The following is a 25673-nucleotide window of genomic DNA, read 5'->3' as shown; positions in this document are numbered from 1 at the left end:
TTTAAGTGTTTTTAAGTTGGTTAATGAAAGCCCAATCCACAATTCGTCACTCAGTTATTTCTCAACTGTTTTTTTCCCCCAGAATATTTCACAAACAGGATTAAAAATATGGTTCACATGCCAATTAAGGTAAAGACATACACAGTCATTCATAAAATTGAAGGTACTTCTCAACTGTGAGCAAGAAAACCCAAAGTGAGGATTGGATTTTTGCAATAGGTAATTGGATTAAAAATGCTTTATTTTGTTATGCAGCCATGTTTCAACTATAACGGTAACAAGTTATGTTTTGAGGAATAGTTTTCAGCACAAAACATAAAACAAATATAACAATAAAACAAACAGCACTACTTCATAGCAGATGCTATATTCTGTTATGTGCATATGAGTTGTGTTGGAAATTTGATTGAAAAAGCATGTTTCTGAGAATGAGAGCAAAATTGGGTGTGATTTGAGCCTGGCTTGCCAATGTTTTTGTTATTCATGGGCGGCACGGTGCCACAGTGGTTAGCACTGCTGCCTCACAGCGCCAGACACCCGGGTTCAATTCCCGCCTCAGGCGAGTGACTGTGTGGAGTTTGCACATTCTCCCCGTGTCTGCGTGGGTTTCCTCCGGGTGCTCCGGTTTCCTCCCACAGTCCAAAGATGTGCAGGTCAGGTGAATTGGCCATGCTAAATTGCCCGTAGTGTTAGGTTAGGGGTAGATGTAGGGGTATGGGTGGGTTGCGCTTTGGCGGGGCGGTGTGGACTTGTTGGGCCGAAGGGCCTGTTTCCACACTGTAAGTGATCTAATCTAATCATCTAATCTAATCTAATAGTGTCCCTTGCCAGAACAGAATTTATTGCTCACCCTTAATTGTCTAGGAAAAGGTCCGGAGCTGCTTAGTTGAATCACAACAGTCTGTAGGCAGTAGATCCACCCTGTAGATACATTCACATTGTTTCTAGAAGAGGATTTGCAGGATTACACCTGAATTATAGTGAAAGAATGGTGATCCAGTTCCGAGTCAGGATGGCATGTGGTCTGGAAGGCAACTTGTACCCAAAATGAAAACCCCCATCCCTCTCCACCTTTTGAGAATTTTATCATCTATGTTTGAAATTTGAACTCAGGAAAGATTTTTACAATTTCCACAATTACAGTGCTTACATCCAGAATTAGTGCCGGTTACTTCCTTTTAGTGATACCAATTAAGTTATTAAATATCTCAATAATATTCATGTTCACAATTAACTTACAGATAATGTTCAGTGATGTATGTATATGCCAGGCTGCAAGATTCTTGATTCATTTCTCCCAAACCTTCCTATTCTGTTCCCACATGAATTTACAGAACTGTATAAGTCAAGTTGGTGCTTATTGAACTGTTATGAGTAATACACGGAAAGGCCGCTGTGAAATAACAAACACAAATGTTAACATAGACAACATGAACTAGAATAACACTGCTGTCTTGTTTTGGCTGTGCTTAATGTACAGATACAATGTTCTCCATACTATCCATTATGAATTTCCAGCTTGCAAACGTCATTTACACTAATTGGATTAAAACTAAAGTAGTCTGTTCAATTACATCCAATACTTCTACATCCCATAATCTTCTTTTGCTCAATTTGCTACTGTCCTTCCCAAAGCTCACTTAAACTTATCATGCTAATATGATTCATGTGACAAGAATTTAATACATCATAGATTTTGGGTTGCTAAGGCCTCATTTTGTGTATTCACAATGTATGCTTTTCATGACAAATGTTCATCACATACATTTCATTCTCCCACCCAAGTTTAGTTTTTTCTTGCTTGTGTGTTGTCAGTCATACTGTGCCATTGTGATTTCTCTAAATATTGACAAGCAATCGAGCCCTTTTCCAAGTCACTAATGTCATAAAGATGATGGTGAGGTGAAAATATGCCTGGGGCAAAGGATTATGGAGCAAACTCACTTGAAAGTTGTCTCCCTCCTCTTTAATGGACTCTTTAACCCATTGAAAAGTGACAGGTTAAAGCTAAAAGAACAAGGGAAGAAATTTCAGGCCCATGGAATATAACAGAGAGTGATTTCAGAGCCCAAAGTTCTGTACTGTGGGGAACAGTTTGATTTCAATTTGAATCAAGCTTGGCATATTGAGGTGAAAGTCTCCAGGCAATATTCAGTACATGAACCATGTAATGGGTTCTATCCCATTTCTCAGCAGTCACAAGTCAGTGCAACAAGATAATATCATCTATTTAATAATAAAGTTTGCTGTTCTTACTGAGAATTATTGTTTATTAGTGAGATCTGTAGGTGGCTGATGTGGGAAATAGAACAAAACTGCCCATTTAACATTAATTGGCACTCTGTTACTGAGAAAGATAATATATTAGCGAGCTGTGTAGGAGGCTAACTTGGGAAATGAAACAAAACTGCCCATTTGACAATAATTGGCATTTGTCTTACTGAGAGACACTATGCATTAGATGGTTGTGTAGGTGTTTGACTTGGCAAGTGAAATGTAATTTTACTACTTGGCGCAGCAGGGAGGTACTGTACTGATGTTACACTTAAAGCAGATTAGAGAAGAATCCAATGTGTTTATGAGCCAGTGTAATTTCTTTTGTTTGCTGGATATGATAAAGGATATAATTATATTTACCAACATTGATATCCATCATCAATTCCCTTGAAAACAACATGGTCAATTTACTACTTAGCTTGGCATCATTTGAAAATAAGCTCTTGTTCCCCTGCCACAAAGAAACACAAGTCAGCTGGGTGTACAGGAGAAGAGGGGAGACCACCAATACTAATTACAAATTATGATCAAGCTATTCAATTTCCATGCATGTTAATACATGTTTTAGAGCTTGGATTTCAAAATAGTAATGCATATGTAATTGCACACTTTTCTGTAGAGTTTTGAAAAAAACACTCGGTCAGACATTCCTCTGGAACAGTGACTGGAACCAGTTTTTGTCAGGGAATGGGGATGACCTGGAGTGTTATTGGAAAATTGTTTTTAATGTTGGTTTATGACAGTGGGGTAAGCATTGAAGGACATTAGCTTGTCTTTGGTTCAGGATAATCAGGCATTGATTTTAGCTTAAAAATATGCAGGGAATGAAAGTTTTCAGGGCAATTTGGAAGATATCTGAGTCCAGTCAGGAACAATTATAACCTCTCTCATAGAAAAGGATATAGAACAATTCTGGGAAAAACAACTACCTGAGTATCAAAATTTAGTTTGTCAAGCTTCACGACCAATAATGTTTGGTTCGAAAGTGAGAAAATCTAAGCTCACGGTTTTATTCAAGTATTTATGCTAGAAGACTTCTCAGTTCACTAGAAAGAACCGAGGAAAGTTAGTTCAGAAAACTTTAACAATTTAGAAGCAAACATAGATAAAAGGGACAGGAGTAGGCTCTTCCATCCTTTGAACGTGCTCCACCATTTAATATGGCCATCCAACTCAGTGCCATGCTCCTGCTTTCCCCTCACACCTTTGAGATTAGATTAGATTACTTACAGTGTGGAAACAGGCCCTTCGGCCCAACAAGTCCACACCGACCCGCCAAAGCGCAACCCACCCATACCCCTACACCTAACGCTATGGGTAATTTGGCATGGCCAGTTCACCTGACCTGCACATCTTTGGACTGTGGGAGGAAACCAGAGCACCTAGAGGAAACCCACACAGACATGGGGAGAATGTGCAAACTCCACACAGTCAGTCACCTGAGGCGGGAATTGAACCCAGGTGTCTGGCACTGTGCGGCAGCAGTGCTAACCACTGTGCCACCGTGCCGCCCAGATAGAGGTGTGCTTTCTCTGGATTTGTGTCTCTGTTGCAGATATGGTCAAGAAATGAGAATAGACATTGTCTTGCTGTGTCTGTTAAGATCTTTCTAACTGTATTCTTTATCTAGATAGTTTGTTTCTTAAAAAAATACTAGAAAGAAAAAGTTCTGTTGTCAAAGAAATTTGGCAGCCTTATGTGACTATGTTTCAAGAACTGACCTGGATGTTAGCTAAAATAAAAAAAACAAACATAAAGCCTGAAGCCAGATTGCTTTTTGGCATCTGATTTTTCTATGATTACCTACAACAGGGTCATAATAAAATATCAAAGGATAAAAACAATTATAATAGTTTAGAGAATGTCAAGGTCAATAATCTGGGAAGTACAAAGTTAAATGAGACCTCATAAATTGACATCAAGCAATGATAGGTTATCCTTCAGAACAATGATTGTATTTTGGCCAGACTGACAGTAGTGTAAGGTCCACGATGCTTACTTGTTTAATATGGACCACGTGTCAGTAAAAGTTTGTGGCATGACAATGAATCATAGGATTACGGAAATATTGAACTTTTAAATATGGCAGGTTGTTCTGTTTCTAGGCAAGAAAAAACACATATAAGCCAGAGGTAGCTAGAAATGGAGCACTTCACTGTCTTTTTGGGTACCTATGGATTACGCACACACTCAGGATACCCTGGTATATCTCAGTAAGGAGGAAAGATTCTGAGAGAGGAACAAACCAACTATGGCTAACCAAGAAAGTTAGGGTGAGTATGAAGTTAAAAGAGGAGGCAAAGGTCAGTGAAAGCCCCAAACACTGGGGTAGATTCAGAATCCACCTCATGAGGATTAAAAACAAAGTAAAGAGAGAGAAAACAAACTATGAAGGCGAACTAAATATAAAAACTGGCAATATGAGTTTTTTTGAACATATCAAAATGAAGAGAGAGGTCAAAGTGAACATAAACCCCCAAGAAAATGAATCAGAGGAGATAGTTATGGGAAACAAGGAAATGACAGATGAGTTGGAGATATTTTGCAACAGTCTTTACGATGGAAGATACTTCGATCATCCCACTAATAGTAAAGAATACAGGCGAGGAAGTAAGACCCATCACCATCACTCGAGAAGTAATATTAGACAAACAAATGAGGCTGAGGGCAGATAAGTATCTTGACTCTGATGTCTTGCATCCTAGGATTCTAAATGAAAAAGATACAATGATAGTAGATGCATTGGTTTTAACTTGCCAAAAATCCTTGGATTCTGGAGAATTACTGGACAATTGGTAAACTGTCAATGTGACGTATTCATAAAGGGTGGGAGGCAAAATCCTGGCAGCTAGCCCAAATAGCCTAATGTCTATTAATTGGAAAAAATTGCAATCAATTATTAAGGAAATCATAACAGAAGATTTAGAAAATCATTATATAATCATGACGTGGGGGTGCCGGTGTTGGACTGTGGTAGACAACGTTAAAAATTACATAACACCAGGTTGTAGTCCAACAGATTCTTTGAAAGTACAAGCACAGTTGGTATGATTTATGAAAGGGAAATTGTGTCTGACTAATTTATTAGAATTTTTAGAGAAAGTCTCAACCAGTGGTCAGATAGGAACCAGTAGATGGGTTGTAGAACTGTCAGAAAGTGTTTGACAAGGTTCCTCACAAAAGATTAAGTCATACAATAAGACCCCACAGTGTAGGACATGGCAAGGCTAGAGAATTGTTTAATAGGCAGGAAACAGCAAGTGGGGAATAAAGCGTTCGCTTTCACTTTGGCAACCAGTGGAGTTCCACAGAGACCAGTGCTGTAATGACAATTGTTTGGAATATATATTAATGATTTGGAGGAAAGAAGCAAATGTGCTTTAACTAAATTTGCAAATGACATAAAAAATATGGAAAGGCAAATTGCAAAGGGGACAGTAACAGTTAACAGAGAAATATTAATATGTTATGTAAGTGGACGAAAAGTTGGCAAATAGAGAATAATGTGAAGTTGTTCATTTTGGAAAGGAGAACAAGTGAACAGGCAGCCTGGTCTCTCGGTGCCTCATGGTGGCTCTCAGCGTGAACTCTTGACAGCTTGTGATGTGTCAAGAACTGGTCTCTCGGTGGCACATGGTGGGTCCCTGCCTTGTCTCTCAGTGGCTCATGGTTGGTCCTGGACTGGTCTCTCAATGGCTGGTAGTTAGTCCCGGTCTGGTCATTCAGCAGCTCCAAGACTGATCACTCGGTGGTGTGTCAGCAGGTCTCTCAGTGGCTCATGGCGGTCTCTTGGCTTGACTTGCGAGTGGATCCTACCTGGACGTGTTCTGAAGGCACCAGGGGAGATCGGCAAGGTGGCAGTTTCAGCAGCAGCAACAGTATCTGTGGCAGTGACATCAAGATCAGACAACTGAGGTCTCCCCAGAGAGTGAGACAGGTCGAGGACTCATCAACGACTGCTGAACTTTTAACTTATTCCTTTATTTTGCTCATTTAAACTACAAAAAACTTCAATGTAAATTGTTACCTATTAGTTTATTTTCTGAGTAGTCTATGATGCTTAACTATTTAACTCTTGTTTCTCTTACTTTGTACCTGAGCTGTTTTTGTAACTAGGTACATTGATACCTAAGATGGTGCCCTGTGTAGTGACATTACACATTTTCATTATATTCCTGTACTTACATACTTGAGTACAAGTGACAATAAAATCTAAAATCTAAGTCTAATTTAAATGAAGAAAGGTTGCAGAAAACTGCAACACAATGGGGCATGGCAGCACTTGTGCACGTAACACAGAAAGCTAGCATATGGGTGCAGCAAATATTCAGGAAGGCTAATAAAATGATGTGCCTTATTTCACGAGGTTTAGAATGTATGAGTAGGGAAGTCTGACTGCAATTGTATGAAGTGCTGGTGAGACCATGTCTGGACTACTGTGAGCACTTTTGGTCCCCTTATTTAAAAAAAGAGACAGTTCAGAAAAAGTTCATTAGGATGATCCCTGATATGATGGGGTTGTCTTATGAGCAAAGGCTAATATACTGGAGAAGTGATTTAAAACCGACTGCATTTCAGGTGTATGTATGTACAACTGGTGTTCTAATGCTGGTGTGGTAGTCTGATGTTCTAATACTAGTGTTGATCTGATGTTCTAGTTCTGAGTGGTTAGTTTGATGTACTAGTCCTGGTGTATTAGTCTGATATTCTAGTTCGAGCATGTTAGTCTGATGTTCTAGCTCAGGTGTATTAGTCTGATGTTCTAGCTCAGGTGTATTAGTCTGATGTTCTAGCTCAGGTGTATTAGTCTGTTCTTGCAGTACTGGTGTGCTTAGTCTGATGTTCCAGTGCTTATTTTTAATCTGTGTTTACGTATGCCACATTTTATTTTTCTTGCATTTTAGTAACTGATAAATTTACCCTTTGCTTAGCTCAAGAAACTGGGGTTAAATTGGCTTCTTTTCGCATACGAATTCATTAGAATTGTGGAAGTCATCCTTGTTTTATGTTAACCTTGTTGTGACCACCAGAGAGGGGTGAAGGGGAGGTGTTGGGTAGGGAATGGGGGTACCAGCTGCTCTCCCCTTATCCCCTGAACCTGGTTGAAACTTCTGCTACTGTGGTCTGACCAAAGGTTATCTTTATATTTTCCTCTTTTTCTTCCTTCAACCTTCAGTTTCTCAAAGTCACTCTCCTCCAGGGGAATGTCATTTCACTGCTTGATTCTTCCAGTAGCCAGCAGGGTCCCTAGAATTCACTTGATCTCACATTGTGGATGGTTTCCTTCTAAATGTATGCTGACAATGCTTGTACTATCCAATGTTTGAATAGTTGCTTTCTTTATTTGCTGGAACTGGAGATAATCCAAAGCCTCTGATCTTCAAACGTCTTTATTCTGCACCAAGGCCATGTCAGCTACACTGTGGTTAACACCTTCTGCAGTCAATATAGAGTCATCCCCAAGCAGGGTTGCAAATGCTTGAATTCTGATGTTTGTGATTGACTGTATGGAGTTTGTTGATTTGGCTTCTGTATGTGTCCCATTTTTGTACAAAGAAACAATAATGAGAATAATGCTGCATAAGTTTTAAATTGACCTTGGGCCCTCTACTTTTTGACTTTTTGTCATTTACCTAAATGATTTGGATGCGAGCATATGAGTTATTAAGTTTACAGATAACACCAAAATTGGAGGTGTAGTAGACAGCGAAGAGGGTTACCTCAGATTACAACAGGATCTGGATCAGATGGGCCAATGGGCTGAGAAGTGGCAGATGGAGTTTAATTCAGATAAATGCGAGGTGCTGCCTTTTGGGAAAGCAAATCTTAGCAGGACTTATACACTTAATGGTAAGGTCCTAGGGAGTGCTTCTGAACAAAGAGACCTTGGAGTGCAGGTTCATAGCTCCTTGAAAGTGGAGTTGCAGGTAGATAGGATAGTGAAGAAGGCGTTTGGTATGCTTTCCTTTATTGGTTAAAGTATTGAGTACAGGAGTTGGGAGGTCATGTTGTGGCTGTACAGGACATTGGCTAGGCCACTGTTGGAATATTGCATGCAATTCTGGTCTCCTTCTTATTGGAAAGATGTTGTGAAACTTGAAAGGGTTTACAAGGATGTTGCCAGGGTTGGATGATTTGAGCTACAGGGAGAGGCTGAACAGGCTGGGGCTATTTTCCCTGGAGTGTCGGAGACTGAGGGGTGACCTTATAGAGGTTTACAAAATTATGAGGGGCATGGATAGGATAAATAGGCAAAGTATTTTCCCTGGGGTCGGGGAGTCCAGAACTAGAGGGCATAGGTTTAGGGTGAGAGGGGAAAGATATAAAATAGACCTAAGGGGCAACTTTTTCATGCAGAGGGTGGTACGTGTATGGAATGAGCTGTCAGAGGATGTGGTGGAGGCTGGTACAATTGCAACATTTAAGAGGCATTTGGATGGGTATATGAATTGGAAGGGTTTGGAGGGATATGGGCCAGGTGCTGGCAGGTGGGACTAGATTGGGTTGGGATATCTGGTCGGCATGGACGAGTTGGACCGAAGGATCTGTTTCCATGCTGTACATTTCTATGACTCTAAGTGATGAAAAAAATGGATTCACTCTAGTAATCTGTCCTGGTCGGATTTCATGTTTTTATTCAAAAACTTTAGTCAAGTAGATGGATGCTTTTGAGGAGGGAGTGGGTTTGGAGGAGGGGGTGGGGGTGGTGGGAAGAGCAATGAATGGTTCAATCATGTTGTTGAAATGACGTTGTGTGACCACCAGTTGATTGCCACATTTGAGCTCGCAAAGAAGGCTAAAGTTGAATACTATCACACTCCATGTTTGCTGATGACTACTTCCACGTGTTACGGTGCTGACCCAGGCAAGCATTAAAGCCTCGAAGAAGAATTATTGTGTCTTCCTTCGGAACTAAGACATACCCTGATGCAGGTCTTTGCAGGGCTTCTTCTTCTCACTCATCTTTACTGGTTGTTCTTGGCGCACAGGTGTCTGTTTCAAAGGAAAAAGTGTTACCAAGTGAGCAAAGCTCATGCTCTGTTCAAAATATGCATCATTGACATTGCAGTGTTTGAGATCAGATAAAATTAACAAAGATCTGTTAAGATAATCTTAGAACCATCATTCTATGTTTTACAATGTCTTTATTGGAAGAACTTGCATCTTTTGCCATTCCTGTACAGATGAACTTTCATGGAATAGAATCTCTCGTGTGGAAACAGGCCATTTGGCCCATCAAGTCCACACCGACCCTCCGGACAGCATCCCATCTAATCCTTGTAAACCTATATTTCTCATGGCTAACCCACCCAGCACATCCCTGGACACTATGGACAATTTAGAATGGCCAATCCACTGAACCTGCACAACTTTGGACTGTGGGAGGAAACCAGAGCACCAGGAGGAAACCCAGGCAAACACGAGGAGAGCTTGCAAACTCCACACACACACAGTTGTCCGGGGCTGGAGATGAACCCTAGTGTCATAATTTGATAATTACTCAATTTTTGTTGTCCATGTTTTCATTGTGTTTATTCTTTTGAATTTTGAAAAGAATTTTGAGAATTTCCCCTGTCATATTGAAAACATATTATGGATTCACAGCTGTATTGGATGTACAATTACTTAATGATATCTCATACTGAGTTGATTGCATTACATCTGAGACCTTATATATGTTAGATTTGTAAATAGAAAAAGATTATTGTTCAATACATTTTTCTCTTTTAAGAAAAGAACTTCTGCAGTAGGAAAATATTTGATAATTTTTTGCATAATTTCATTCTCAGTATAGCCAGTATTCACCTTACTCATCTTGTCTTGGTGCAAGGAACTTATTGATCTTCCACATTTTGGAAAGAACTCTGTATTGTACCTTGTCACCATTGCTGAGATATTTTTTATTTAATACACTGTGTCTCTTGTTTAGCCATGATGTGGAGGTGCCGGTGTTGGACTGGGGTGAACAAGGTCAGAAGTCATACAAGGTAAATTGCCCATAGTGTCCAGGGATGTGCTGGGTGGGTTAGCCATGAGAAATATAGGTTTACAAGGATTAGGTGGGATGCTGTCCAGAGGGTCAGTGTGGACTTGATGGGCCAAATGGCCTGTTTCCACACGAGGGATTCTATTCCATGAAAGTTCAACTGAACAGGAATGGCAAAAGATGCAAGTTCTTCCAATAAAGATGCTCTCCACCCTTCAGGCTTTCTGCCTGTATTCCTGATGAAGGGCTTTTGCCCGAAACGTCGATTTTACTGCTCCTCGGATGCTGCCTGAACTGCTGTGCTCTTCCAGCACCACTAGTCCAGAAGTCATACAACACCAGTTTATAGTCCAACAGATTTATTTGAAGTCACAAACTTTTGAAGCACTGCCCCTCTGAAGTGTCAGAGTCTGAAAGCTTGTGATTTCAAATAAACCTGTTGGGCTGCAAGCTGGTGTTGTATGACTCCTGATCTTATAGTCAGTAAGATTTGGGTAATGAAACTGATTTGTGTTTTTTTTAATGCCTTTCGAATTTTACTTTGGAGTGAGGATATATCATAAAAGTCAGAAAAGTGTGCACACCACTTCCCTTAAAAAGTATTGCAATATTTATGCAAAACAAATGGCACAATCTAAAGACAATTTATGTGATAGAGTCACAGAATCATACAGCACAGAAACAGACTTTTCGGTCCAACTAGTCCAGGCCGAACATAATCCCAAACTAACTCATCCCACCTGCCTGCTCCCATATCCCATCAAACCTTTCCTATTCATGTACTGATTCAAATGTCTTTTAAATGATTACTGACTGCATTATTTTAGATGAATAAATACCACAATCTACCTCCATCATTGAATTCTTTCATCTCCACCATAACCTATCAATTCTTTGTGATACAGGGATCGATTAAGAAATTATGGTTTGCAAACCAGCAGCTAGTGTCTTTGGACTTTTTTTAATGCCATGAAGAAAATTTTTTTTTTGTTCATAGATTTCCAAAAACAAAAATCGTGGAAAGCTGCTGGCCAGTTTTGATTTTGTTTTGTTTCCATATCTAATGGTCAATTTAGCAGTCAATTAAATATGATTTCTTTTTAAATAGATGATATTTCTATTTCACTCTAACTGTGGAGACAAAAAGGCACCAATTCAGAAGCAGTTTTTTTGCTAAGCTGCATAAGTAGTAAGAGAATTATCATCAGTCTCAAGGAAAGGAATGGGTCTGTCAGAAGTACCTATGCACCACCTGATTGTACACTTCTCCCTGACTAGGGATAGCAACGTTAAAAAAGAGTTTTAATTCTCTGTTACTGTACCATTTTGGGAGCACAAAAGGCTGGATATCTTTTCTTGCTATGAAGGCTTCCAAAAGTGTAACTGTACAGCATTAAATAATATTAAAGTAAACAAAATAGAGTTAATTTGTCATTCAAGCAGATTAGCATTGCATTTTCTTAATACCTGGTATAAAAGACTGATGTATAAAAGTGAATGTCGGCATATTTAAATCTGAGTGAAGCAATGCAGTTTTATGAATGTATAGCTGGTAGATAACTAGTTATTGGTAAGCAACTGGCAAATCCATTCATGAATATTTCATGTTGACCTTTCCTGTGGATTAAATTTATTGACGTTTACCTTGTATTTTTGTATCCGTAAGCTATTACAGTTTCACAGCCAGCCGCATACAATTGTAAACACGGGGTGTTTTATTACTGAGTTCTTAAAAGGCTTTGGAAAGTGACAAAAAACATGGTCTTGGGAATTATTGACCCATTAACTACTGTCTATTCTCAAGGAAACACTTCTTCCACATCTAGAAATAGTAAAAGAAATACATCCAAAACAATATAGATTTATGCTGAGTTAGTCATGTCTAATAAAGTGCTTGGATTAGTTTGAGAAAAGAACAGGTTTGGTCAATTAAACCATGAGATCAAATGCTGTATCATTTCTTGGAGGGATGGCATTTAATGAACAAAGCCAAATGGGGAAAGCTTCTGAGATGTCATATTGAAACCATAATTAAAGAAACTTAATGAAGTAAATAGGTGCCTTATGGGTTCCCTTGCCCACCTTGCAAAATCAGCTGTCAGGATGCCCTGTTTTCCCAGTCAGGAAATTAGCCACATTTCTCATGCTGCGAGGAGATTGTGAGTTGATCACTCAAAGGTCTTACTTGCTGGCACATTGAGGAAGTTGCTCATTGACCTTCCTGCCCAGCAGTTAATTGCAGGAGTAGTGAGAAGGGCAGATGTTTCACTTCGGGTTCAACTAGTTCCACAGTTTCCCCTTTCCACCACCTCACTCACATATCTAAAAGTAAGGAAATTCTGCCCGTAGAAGTTAGAGTGAGGTTAAAAAGAATCAGAAATCTTACCATGCTGTGCACAAGGTAATAGTGTTGAACAAATGCTTTTGAAGTTGGCATGTGATTGTTTCAGTTAATTTGGGTGACATTTCTGGGTAGAAATAATTTTATAGAATTCAATGAAGAATTAAGGAATAGCAATTGAAAGGTTGGTCATGGAGAAAAAGGTACTGTGTTATTTATTATGCTCATAATTTTCTGAATGTTCTAAATGCCAGCTGTATTGATGATTGATTAAAAAGCACAGCAAAGTAAGCAATAACCGAGAAAAAAAGACCTATTTTCTGGCCATTCAATGTTGATGTAGCATATTTATTTTCCAGAGCTAATGCTTGCAACTGGATAATCTTGTTTCTGCCTGTTCTTTGCATCAATTTAGCAAGTACCTGCTGCAAAGCCCTTAAAAGTAGCTGATGCAATATATGTTAAAAAATCTAACATATATATCAATTGTTCTGTTAAGGTGCACTCTCACCTTCAGCAGAAATATTGCTGGCTTCAGAAAAAAAAAGATATAACACAATGTGTTTAATTAATCCAGGATTTTCTAATGGTGAGTTTTCAGTTATAGCTTGACCTTGAATAAAAGCAAAAAATCATTTCTAATTGAGTCCTGCAGACCAACAATTTAATTTGGAGTGTCCAAGTAATGTTCCATGGAATAGAAATTATTGCAACATGACAACAGAGAGAGTCGGTTTATTAACATAGCGACAAAGGGGAAAATAAAAATTCTGTGTGGAGAATTTGCTGAATAAGAGATAGATGTGAATCAGGATGTGATGGGATTAAAGATGCCATTGAAACACACAAATAAACACAGGAACAATTTTTTTTATTAAAAAAGGTTAAAGTCCAGCTGTAAAAATGAAGTTAAGGGAATATACAGTTTAGACTCCTCAAGGGTTTGTGATAAGTTAGATAATAACCATTGGTTAGGGACATCCCGGATGAAAGGCAGCCATGAATATCACTGATATCTTTGAACTTCCAGTGATTGGATTGTTCTTTAACTTGTTTTGTTCTGTCCTTCTTGCGAGAACAGACCAAGAGAGAAATCGAGTCATAAATCCATCTCCGCAGTTCCGCCAAATGGTTGCTTAAAGTACCAATCATTCATGCATTCCTGTGTTTGGGATCATTGTGTTCTTTTTATCTCAAACATGTGAACTCCTTCTAAAGATTTGAATTAAAATGGAGATACAGTTATGGTTGACTAGCTTCAGTCTGTATTTATATAAATGTAAGTTTCAGTTCAGGCTGGTTCTTTGTTGATGTCATGATGTTTGGCTCAAAATGCCATCAGCACTGAGATTCACAATGTGGAAGCAAAATGGTCATAGGTAATGGAACATTCAGGGATCGGCTGCTTATTCTGCAGCCACCAATATTATTCCAGTATAGCGTGTTTCCTCCCTTCTGCCAGGGAAAAAAAGACATTGCTGAATGAGGGCAATGGTTTGGAGCAGGAAAGTGAAGCCACCATAAGTTATGAAACCAACAGCAAAAAAGCAAAGAATTGAGATCCAGTCGATAGAATTTTAGGAGATAAGGAGGAAGTTAAAAAGCAAGACTTTGAGTCATGGAATCACAGAGATGTTCTTCACAGAAACAGAGCTTTCGGTCCAACTTGCCTATGCTGATCAGATAACCTAAATTAATTTAGTCCAATTTGCCAACATTTGGCCCATATCCCTTCAAACCCTTCCTATTCATATACTCATCCAGATGCCTCTTAAATGTTGTAATTGAACCAGCTTCCACCACTTCCTCTGGCAACTCATTCCATACGCATGCCATCCACGGCATGATGCTAGAGGGAAAGCAGCCCCAACCTATTCAGCTTCCCCCTACTACTCAAACCCTCCAACCTTGGCAACATCATTATAAATCTTTTCTGAACCCTTTCCAGTTTCACAATATCTTTCCTATAGTAGGGAGACCAAAAGTGCATGGAGTATTCCAAAAGTGGCCAAATCAATATCCCGTACAGCCACAGCATGACCTCAAAACTCTGAAACTCAGTGCACTGACCAATAAAGGTAAGCATGACAAGCGCCTTCTTCACTATCCTATATACATGTGACTCCACTTCAAAGAGCAGTAAAACCTAGACTATTTTCAGTTCTACACATGAATGAGTGTAGTAGCATTAAGATAACCTACATGGAGAATTAGTATGGGGGGTCAGTATCAGATTCTTGGGGCATTATTACCAAGATAGGGGCAGGAGTATTTTTCTTAATCAACTCATTCAGCAATATCACTGCACAAGCAGATGGGACTGAGCCCAGTGCAGAATTAGGTACATTACCACAATGTCACAAGATCCCTTGGGGCAGGAGTTACCTGTACAAGATGTATGGATTTCACGTGTTTTGGGGTTTTGGCCAATGTTTTCTTTGTCAGGTTAACTATGCTGGTGGGTGGATTTAAACCAATTTGAATTTGATGGGGATGGGTGGGTTACATGTGAAAGCACGCAAAAGGATGGGCAGAGACAAAAAGAAACAAAATAAATAAGACAGATGTGATGCAGAAAATTCAAAGCATTCCAAGATTAGTTCAAAAGCCTAACAAAAGGTGATAAAAAGGTTGCTGGGAAGTCATCACGTGGATGTTTGATAGAAAGGCAACAAAGAAAATCTGATTCAAACAAGATGAGGAATGGAAGCTCAATATTCCTGAACACAATGTATTCAAAAAGTAAAAGAAAAGCAAAATATGGAAGAGCTGGATCAATAATGTGGATGGAATTTAATGCCCTTGTTATCTATCTATTTGGTTAAAATTAAGGAACAAAAGAGCAGCTATTATACTATTGTTATGTACTGAAGGCCACCAAATAAAGGGAAGAAAATAGATGGGAAATTTGCTGCAAAATTGCAGAAAAGTGCAAGAACATTAGAATAGAGGTAATGGGAGACTTCAATTACCCAAATGTAAACTTGAACATAATAGAAATAAACAAACATAACAAGGAATTCCTGCAATGTGCACAACAGAACTTTTTTGATCATTGTGTTTTCAGACAACAAGAAAGGAAACAACTCTGAGGAATGAAGCGGGGAAAATGTAATATGTTTTTGTGGGAGAACAGTTGCAGAGCGGTGATTACAGGATCACTCACATTAAAAAGGTTATGGAAAAGGGCAAGTTGAAAATCAAACATGACACTTCTAAACAGGAGGAGAACTAATTTCAATAAGTTAAAAAGTTATCTCGCCTGGTTGGATTGAGTTATAGATTGGCAGATAAAGCAGTCAATGACCACTAAGGGACTTACAAAGAGTAGGTAGATGAGATTGAGTTGATAGACCGATTCCCAACAGGAAAATGCAGGACTTCAAAAGCTTGAGCTTTCTGGATGATAAAATAAATGAAAATTAAAATAAAATGGGACAATAAATGTTGGTACATAAAAAAACTGAACAAGTAGGAAAAAGAAAATAAAAGTCTGAGGGTATATATTAAAATAAGCCAGCAGGCAAATTATAAGAGAATTCAGAAATCTTCAATAAACTCATAGATAGTGGAAGTGCAGTCAATATAGCAGTCCAGCCATTTCTGGACCATAGGAAAGTCATCTTGTGGAGACATTGGGCATGGCTGAGGTATTAAATTAGTTTTTTGCATCTGACTTTGTGAGGGAAGAATGTTCTGTCTATGTAACAGTCCAAGAGGGTGGAAGTAGAGACATTTGATTGGATGAAAAGAGATGAAGAGGAAGTCTTAAAACATTTGTCTGTGTTCAAAGTGGAACAATCACCCAGTTCAGATGGAACAGATCCTAGGTACTCCCTAGCTGTTATAATGATGCCAGGGGACTGGAAGATGATAAATATTACAATCCTAATTCATAAAAAAAAGGAGCAGTGGGATGCTCATAGCAAGTACAGGGTCATCAATTTAACATTGGTGTTAGTAAAGCCTTCAGAGACATGAACCTAAGGCAGAATGAGTAGCTACATGAATAAGTATGACTGAAGGAATGAAAACCAGAACAGATTTATGACGGTCGATTTGTATTCGATTAACTTGATTCGGTTCTGAGGTAAAGTAATTGTTAAAGTGGATGATGGTTGTATAGTTGATTTTATGCACATGACCTTTCAAAAAGTGTGCAATAAAATATCACAAAGTAAACTCATTTGTAAACTTAAGGCCTGCAGATGTAAAGAGATTTGGATCTAAAATTGACACAGAAATACAGGGCAGGAATTAACACTTGTTTCTCAGCCTAGGAAAGTGTGCAATGGTATCCTCAGGGACAGCGTTAGGAAATAACGGTAAAATTTTAAATTGGATTCAAGAACAGAGGAACTTGGGGTGAACACAGGCAAATCTTTGAAGCTGGCAGTGCAAGTGAAAAAGCTGTTGAAAGGCATATGGAATTGTTGGCTCCCTGAATAGAAACATTAGGCCAGAATTTAACACTCCATGCACTAAGTGTGGGGGTGTGTGTCTTCAGTAGTGACTAATTCCCGCCCCCACCAATGAGAGTAAGACTTGGAAATTTCACAAACTGGTTCAACTCATCTTGCATACTTAAACATGGAATAACATTGCAACTAGGATGTTAATTTACAAGCTTTAGTGTTTTTTTAAAAAACAATTTTGAGTTAAGATCAAATCAGTCCCTTGAAGGCTAATTGATTAGCACCTTGTGACACTTGGGCCAAAACAGTAATTTTCTGCCTTGACAGAAGCTACTGGAAGCATTGGGTTCCTCAAGATCTTTGCTAGAGGCCAGACTTCAGGGGATTCAAATCTGAAAGGTAGTTCATTTTCTTTCGCGTCACTTCATCATCTACCCCTGGGCTTGATTTCCATCCTTGGCCCTGATTTGTCCCATGCGACAGGATACTCCCCCCAATCCCCTGGCCACACTAGTACATAGAACATAGAATGTAAAACATTACAGTGCAGGGCAGGCCCATCGGCCCTTAATGTTGCGCCGACCTGTGTAACCAGCTGAAGCCCATCTATCCTACACTATTCCATTTTCATCCATATGTTTATCCAATGACCATTTAAATGCCTTTAAAGTTGGTGAGTCTATGACTGTTGCAGGCAGTGCGTTCCACGCCCCTACTGCTCTCTGAGTGAAGAAACTACCTCTGACATCTATTCGATATCTAACAGCCCTCAATTTAAAGCTATGTCCCCTCATGCTAACCATCGCCATCTGAGGAAAAACGCTCTCACTTCCACTCTATCTAACCCTCTGATTATCATGTATGTCTCAATTAAGTCACCTCTCAACTTTCTTCTCTCTAATGAAAACAGCCTCAAGTCCCACAGCCTTTCCTCATAAGGCCTTCCCTCCATATCAGGCGACATCCTAGTAAATCTCCTCTCAACCCTTCCCAAAGCTTCTACATCCTCCCTATAATGCAGTGACCAGAACTGTATGCAATACTCCAAGTGCAGCCACGCCAGAGCTTTGTACAGCTGCAACATGACCTCATGGCTCTGAAATTCAATCCCTCTACCAATAAAAGCTAACATACCGTATACCTTCTTAACAACCGTATCAACCTGGGTGGCAACTTGCAGGGATCTATGTAAATGGACACCGAGATTTCTCTGTTCATCTACACTACCAAGAATCTTACCATTAGCTCAGTACTCTTTATTCCTGTTGTTCCTTCCAAAGTGAATCACCTCACACTCTTCTGTATTAAACTCTATTTGCCACCTCTTAGCCCAGCTTTGCAGCTTATCTATGTCTCTCTGGAACCTGTAACATCCTTCAGCACCATCCACAACTTCATCAACCTTAGTGTCTTCCACAAATTTACTAACCCATCCTTCTACACCCTCATCTAGGTCAGTTATAAAAATGACAAACAGCGGTGGCCCCAGATCTTTATAGTAGATCATGAGGAACTGAACTTACATTTCCCAGCAACAACCACCCTCTGTCTTCTTTTAGCTAGCCAACTTCTGATTCAAACCATTAAATCACCCTCAATTCCATGCCTCCGAATTTTATACAATAGCCAACCACGGGGAACCTTATCCAATGTCTTATTGAAATCCATATACACCACATCAACTGCTTTACCCTCATCCACCTGTTTGGTCACCAGCTTAAATAACTCAATAAAGTTTGTGAGGCATGACCTACCCTTCACAAAACCAAGTTGACTGTCCCTAATCAACTTATTCCTTTCTAGGTTATTATAAATCCCGTCTCTTATAACATTTGTCAACACTTTACCCAAAAGTGAAGTCAGGCTCACTGGTCTATAATTACCAGGGTTGTCTCTACTCCCCTCCTTGAACAAGGGGACATTTGTTATCCTCCAGTCTTCTGGCACTATTCCTATAGACAATGATGACATGAAGATCAAACTCAAAGGCTCTTTAATCTCCTCCCTAGCTTCCCAGGGAATCCAAAGATAAATCCCATCTGGTCCAGGGGACTTATCGATTTTCAAACTTTCCAGAATTACTAACACCTCCTCCTTATGAAACTCAATCCCATCTAGTATTGTAGCCTGTATCTCAGTATTCTCCTCAACAACATTGTCTTTTTCTAGTGTGAATCCTGATGAAAAATATTCATTTTGCGCTTCTCCAATCTCCTCGGACTCTATGCACAACTTCCCATTACAATCCATGATAGGCTCCAATCTTTCTCAAGTTTTTTTTTATTCTTGATATACCTATAGAAAGCTTCAGATTTTTCCTTGATCCTATCTGCCAACAACTTCTCATGTCACCTCCTGGCTTTTCTTAACTTTCTCTTTAGGTCTTGCTGACTAACTTATAATTCTCAAGCGCCCTGACTGAGACTTCATGTCTCATCCTAACATAAGCTTTCATCTTCCTCTTGACAAGAAATTCAACTTCTTTAGTAAACCGCGGCTCCCTTGCTCGACCTCTTCCTCCCTGCCTGACAGGTGCATGCTTATCAAAGGTATGCAGTAGCTGTTCCTTGAGTAAGCTCCACATTTCAATTGTGCCCATTCTATGCATTCTAAATCTTGCCCATTGCATCATAATTGCTTTTCCCCCAGCAATAATTCTTGTCCTGTGTTATATACCTATCCCTTTCTATCGCTAAAGTAAACATAACTGAATTGTGGTCACTATCACCAAAGTCCTCACCTACCTCCAAATCTAACACCTGGCTAGGTTCACTGTCCAGTACCAAATCCAATGTGGCCTCGCCCCTTGTTGGCTTGTCTACATACTGTGTCAGGAAATCATCCTGTACACATTGGACAAATACTAACCCATCTAAAGTAATTTAACTATAGTATTTCCAGTCAATATTTGGAAAATTAAAGCCCCATGCCAACTACCCTTTTAGTGCTGATTCTATCCAGAATTACCTTTTTTATCCTTTCCTCTACATCTCTGAAACTATTCAGAGGCCTATGGAAAACTCCCAACAGAGTGGCCTCTCCTTTCCTGTTTCTAACCTCAGCCCATACTACCTCAGTAGACAAGCCCTCAAACATCCTTTCTGTTACCGTAATACTGTCCTTGACTAATAACGCCACACCTCCCTCTCTTTTACCAACTTCTCTGTTCTTACTGAAACGCGTAATCCCTGAACATGCAACAGTCATTCCTGTCCCTGCTCTATCCATGTCTCCAAAATGGCCACAACATCGAAGTCCCAGGTACCAACCCATGCTGCAAGTTCACCCACCATATTCTGGATGCTCCTGACATTGAAGGAGACATACTTCAAACCATGTTCCTGCTTGCCAGTGAACTCTTGCGACCTTGAAACCATATTTCTGACCTCACTACTCTCACTGGAACAGTGAGCTCCTGGACACTGGAACGATAATTTAGGGTCCCATTCCACTGCTGCATTAGTTTAAACCCTCCTGAATAGCATTAGCAAATCTCCCCATCCAGGATATTGGTACTCTGGTTCAGGTGTAGACCATCCTGTTTGTAGAGGTCCCACCTACCCCAGAATGAGCCCCAATTATCCAGGTATCTGAAAACCTCCCTCCTGCACCATCCCTGTAGCCATGTGTTCAACTCCTCTCTCTCCCTATTCCTCACATTGCTAGCATGTGGCATGGACAACAAACCAGAGATAACAACCCTGTTTGTTCTAGCACTAAGCTTCTACCCTAGCTCCCTGAATTTCTGCCTTGAATCCTCATCCCTTTTCTTACCTATATCATTAGTACCGATGTGGACCATGACTTGGGGCTGCTCCCCCTCCCCTTCAAGGATCCCAAAAATATGATCTGAGACATCATGAAGCAGCACACCAACCATGAGTCTCTCTCATTCCTACAGAACCTTGTATCTGTCCCGCTAACTATGGAGTGGCCAATGACTAATGCTCTGCTCTTCTCCCCCCTTCCCTCTGAAGAACAGGGGCAGACTCTGTGCCAGAGACCAAGTAAGTCACCCTGATTTTGCAGTCAGAAAGCCAACAACTTTTCTTGGTTATTGGGAAGGCAGATCGTCAGGGCCATAGCAAGTTGAAACCCTTAAAGGTTGTTAATTGTCCTCTTAACGTTCTTAATAGGTGGCAAGTTGAGAAGGTTTCCTTTGAACCTTCTTGTCCAACTTTTGGAGACATAGAGTCATGTAACAAGGAAACAGACCCTTCGGACCAACCAGTCCATGCTGACCATGTTCCCAAACTAAACTAGTTCCACCTGCCTGTACTTGGCCCATATCCCTCCCAATCTTTCCTGTTCATGAACTTATGCAAACGACTTTTAAGTGTTGCAACTGTACCTGCATTCATCACTTCCTCTGGCAGTTTATTCCACACATGAAGCACACTCTGCGTAAAAAAAAGTTGCCCCTCATGTTCTTTTTAAAATCTTTCTCCTCTCACCTTCAAAAAATGTCCCCTAGTTTTGATCTTCCCCACCCTAGGGAACAGATCCTTGTCATTCACCTTATATATGTCCCTCATGATATTATAATCCTCAATAAGGTCACCCTCAACTTGCTTTGCTCCAGTGAAAAATGTCCCAACCAGGCTATTTTTATATCTCACACTCTCCATTCCTGGCAATGTCCTGGTAAATCAATTCTGAACCCTCTCCAGTTTAATAATATCCTTTGTATAACAAGGCACCCAGAGCTGTTGACTTGGCAAGAACAAGCAAGCATCTCTCCAAAGTCAATTTGTCCTTCTTTCCTCCCTCTTCACCACCTCCAGGGAAGGGATAATTTTATACATAGAAAATAAATCAAAGAGAATATGCTAAACTTTTATAAAACACTAGTTAGGCTCCAGCTAGAATATTATGGTCAATACTGGGCACCAGACTTTAAGAAGCACATCAAGGACTTAAAGAGGATGCAGAGAAGATTTATTACAATCGCTTCAGGAATAAAAGCTTCACTTATGAAGAAAGATGATGAAAATAGGGTTCATCTCATTTGAGAAGAGAAGATCAAGTCAAAATTTTATTAAGTAATTCAAAATTTTAAAAGATTTTGAAAGAACAATGAGGCGTTGAAAGAAGGTCATTAACTAGAGGAGACAAAGTTAAGGAAATGGGAACCTTGGCAACATGACAGCAATAAAAAAAAATCATAATTTGTCTTGGTATGAAAATATATTCCCTGTAAAGGTAGTGGGAACAGATTCCATAACTTTCAAAAACGAATTGCATAAGTGTTCAAAAAGAAATGTTTGCTGATGTTAATATGAGAAAAAGCAGAGGAGTGGGACCAATTAGATGGCTATTTCAATGAGCTAGTAGAGGCATGGTGGGCTGAAGGATTACCTTCTATGCTGTAAAATGACATGATTCAATGACATAATCTCTGCTTACTGATTTACCTTCTCTCTTTTGCACTTTACAATCTTGTTTCCCTGAAATAATGATCTTCGTTTTCACCTTGACTGTTCAATGAAAAAAAAGTGACTTATCTTTTATCTTCCTCCCTGAATAACAAATGCAAGAAAAATCTCATTTCCCCAAGGTGTTTGGCTCTCCCAGGGTCAAATGGATCACTATCAAAATTGCATATGTGAAACATATGCTTCTTCAGTGGATACTCACTCTGTTTAATACAATTCTGACACGTCACATGGATGACAATAATTAATTTTTCATGATCTAGCCATTAATTTCTCCATTCTGCTTTTTTATCAAGTGTGTGGTATCTTCTTTTTTAAAAGATGCAGCCATTGTTTCTGTGTTGGTTTCCTCCACCCTGGAGTTATTCAGTCTCGTAACAGATTTCTGCTCTTTCTTTGTGACCCTTCATATTTCTTTAAACTATCATAGAGCACATCTTCTCCCTTCTCTGCTTAACTTTCAGTTCAGATACTGCACTGCAAGTCCATCACAGTATGGACTTTAGATGAAGTCTTTACGATGAGATTGTCAGCATCCATTATTATATCTTCATGTGTTTATGACAATGTGTTACATTTGTGACTTAGCACATCAATGATAACTGATATTAATTATGCAAATAGAACATGCATCCCTAATTTGAGCAGTCAACAAGGATAGTAATCATTCCCAAGGTGGGCACAGCATAATCACCTGGACAATCCCATTGACACTGTTTTGAAAATGTATCATAGCCTTAGTATGAAAGGGAATTGAATAGTCGCACTAGCTTTGGCAAAAATAGCAGCTGCAATTTATGAAACTACAAACTGATTTGAATCCATTGGGTGAACCAGATGAATACAGTGATGAAACTCATCAGTCTATAGAAGGCTAATTATCAGAGAAAAGAGATGAACACAAGGCAGTAGCTCATCATCATTTTGTGAAAGCAGAAAGAGTATTTGAATATTTCCTTTTCAGATCCCATGACAAACATGAGTCATACATCTGCTACAGTCCTTTAAAATTGCAATAATAGTCCCAACTACGTTATTAAGACCACAAATTCCATTGGAATGGAGGCCTACTGCTTGTTCCAATTGAGCATTTTGACTCTTCAACAGCCTGTGGGCTAATATTTAGGGTTAACAGGGTAATGGAATTGCTGATCCTATTTTTATGTTTTTTCCATTTCAATAGCAATGATTCTCCTTGTGATAAATTGGCCCTGGACACAGTGAACTGCCCTATTGCAAATAGTCCTCTTTCCTAGACCTGTCATCCTTCAACTTTCTCGATGTTCTGGAGCTGAAAACACTTTGTGAAATTTGACGGTGCCACATTCATTCACTCTTTCTCCACCAAGCCTTTGTCCATTTTAAACTTTGACCAATTCAAAACCTATCATCTTTCTAATTGTGCAGTGAGCTTTATAGTAATGTTGAAATGTTTCATTTGATCTTAACTTCTGAAGTGCCCTGCCAAATTGCTTTGGAATGAAAAATATGTTCATACTTATTATGATCAGGCGAATAAAGAGAGTGTACTCAGGAAGTAGGGCATTGCAGTGTCAGATTTAGATGCTCAATCTAGTGTCATATCACCAGGAAATAGTGTGAACTTTGTGTGAAACAAATTGGGTAGCAGAACAATCATGACAGGTCTCTTTGGAAAAGTTTATTTTTTATGATTAGCTCACATATCTTCAGTGTAAATGAGAAGGTTGACTGCTTTTATCCATTACTTGTTTTTAGTGCATTATCTATTGATAAGAGTGCTTTGTGTATATTTATATATAACGATACATTGTTGTCTTCGTTTCAGATCAGCCCTGTGGTGGATTAGTTCAAGGACCAAATGGCACAATAGAAAGTCCTGGATTTCCTTATGGTTACCCGAATTATGCGAACTGTACTTGGATTATCATTACAGGAGAAAGGAACAGGATACAGCTAGTATTCCAGATCTTTGCTTTAGAAGAAGATTTTGATATTCTATCCATTTACGATGGGCAACCACAACAGAGCAACTTGAAACTGAGGTATGGTGTCATTTGTTTATGGAAACTGCTGGAATATACTCTTACGGTTGCTGCCTGTCAGCATTGAGATTGTTGATGGATATGTTTGCAAGTTCTTTGTGTGAGTTGATGAAGAACTTGTAGTTGTTGCAAGCAGATCAATTCATTCTTTTTCTGAAAAACATGCGTATTCAGACTTCAAACGGAAACTATTGGAAAGAATTTAACAAATACTTCATTTTGCTGTTTGAAACTTCTGACGTTCCATTATGCCTTGGAGTTGCTTTATAAAAAAAACAAAACTTTTCTGATTTTGGGGCAATGGCTCAATTTTGCAATTTTTCCTTTGTTTCCCTGATCAGGGGCACAGGTTGATGGTTTGGTCCAAGATTTCTGCCAAGGGCACTTTGTCTTTGACTTTACACAGTGTAGTTTGTGGTAAATGAGTCTCTGTTTTCTTGCAGTGGGAAATGCTGGGCTCCTCATATCACAGCACAGTTAGGTTCAGACATGAACGACGTAGGGAATTTTGGACTCAAACCCATGACTTGTTCCCTTGTGAAATGTGCTTAATCCCTTGAAACAGTTGATCATAATGCCTACTCTATATTTCATTGGTTGTAGTTGTAGTTCACTTTGTCAGTTTCTTGGCAAATGAAGTGAAAATCTCCAGTTTTTGTGTAGCAACAGATATAACTGTGAACATTATTAAAGCCAAAATCATCATATGACAGCTGCTTCACAAACAGCATTACAACTGAAGGTTTTTTTATTAATTAGCAAGTATTGTCTTTAAATTAGAAATTTGGTACCTGATGGAGAATAAATTTGGTTTAAGAAGCCCAATGCAATATTCATTTAAATACAATTGACAAAAAGCCCTAATGATAGATTCCCTCCTGAGAAAACAATATCTTCGATCTGCCCTTGGTCTAGTTTGTGCAGAAACGAATTGTGGCAGTGGAACAGTTTGTAAATGATGTCTGCTGGAAGGAAAAACATTTCATGGTTCTGCTTCAGGATTTATTGTTAGGAAATATAACACAACATTATAGGAAGCCATCTATCTGTGTTGAATTTCTAATAATAGGCAGAACAATATACCAACGGTTATGACATTGACTAATCCTAGCTGGGCGAATGGCTGGATTCTGCTACTTTCAATGGCATTACAGCTATCATTTGCAATTGATTTAGATTGTGTCTCCCATAAGA

At 39.3% G+C, this 25673-nt stretch overlaps 1 protein-coding gene across 3 annotated transcripts in view; it reads left to right on the top strand.

Annotated features, from left to right (window-relative positions):
• LOC140464913 (CUB and sushi domain-containing protein 1-like) overlaps positions 1–25673 on the top strand; it is a 2358623-nt gene that overhangs the window by 262766 nt on the left and 2070184 nt on the right. For all 3 annotated transcript variants that reach the window (XM_072560545.1, XM_072560536.1, XM_072560527.1), the window contains exon 2: positions 24263–24479. In XM_072560545.1, the coding sequence (XP_072416646.1) occupies positions 24263–24479 (217 nt within the window). The remainder of the gene's footprint in view (positions 1–24262; positions 24480–25673) is intronic.

This window comes from Chiloscyllium punctatum, chromosome 3 (genome assembly GCF_047496795.1).
Source record: "Chiloscyllium punctatum isolate Juve2018m chromosome 3, sChiPun1.3, whole genome shotgun sequence".
Classification (NCBI taxonomy): Eukaryota; Metazoa; Chordata; class Chondrichthyes; order Orectolobiformes; family Hemiscylliidae; genus Chiloscyllium; species Chiloscyllium punctatum.
Note: the sequence above shows the minus strand (reverse complement) of the source record. Positions and strands in the feature narration are given on the sequence as shown.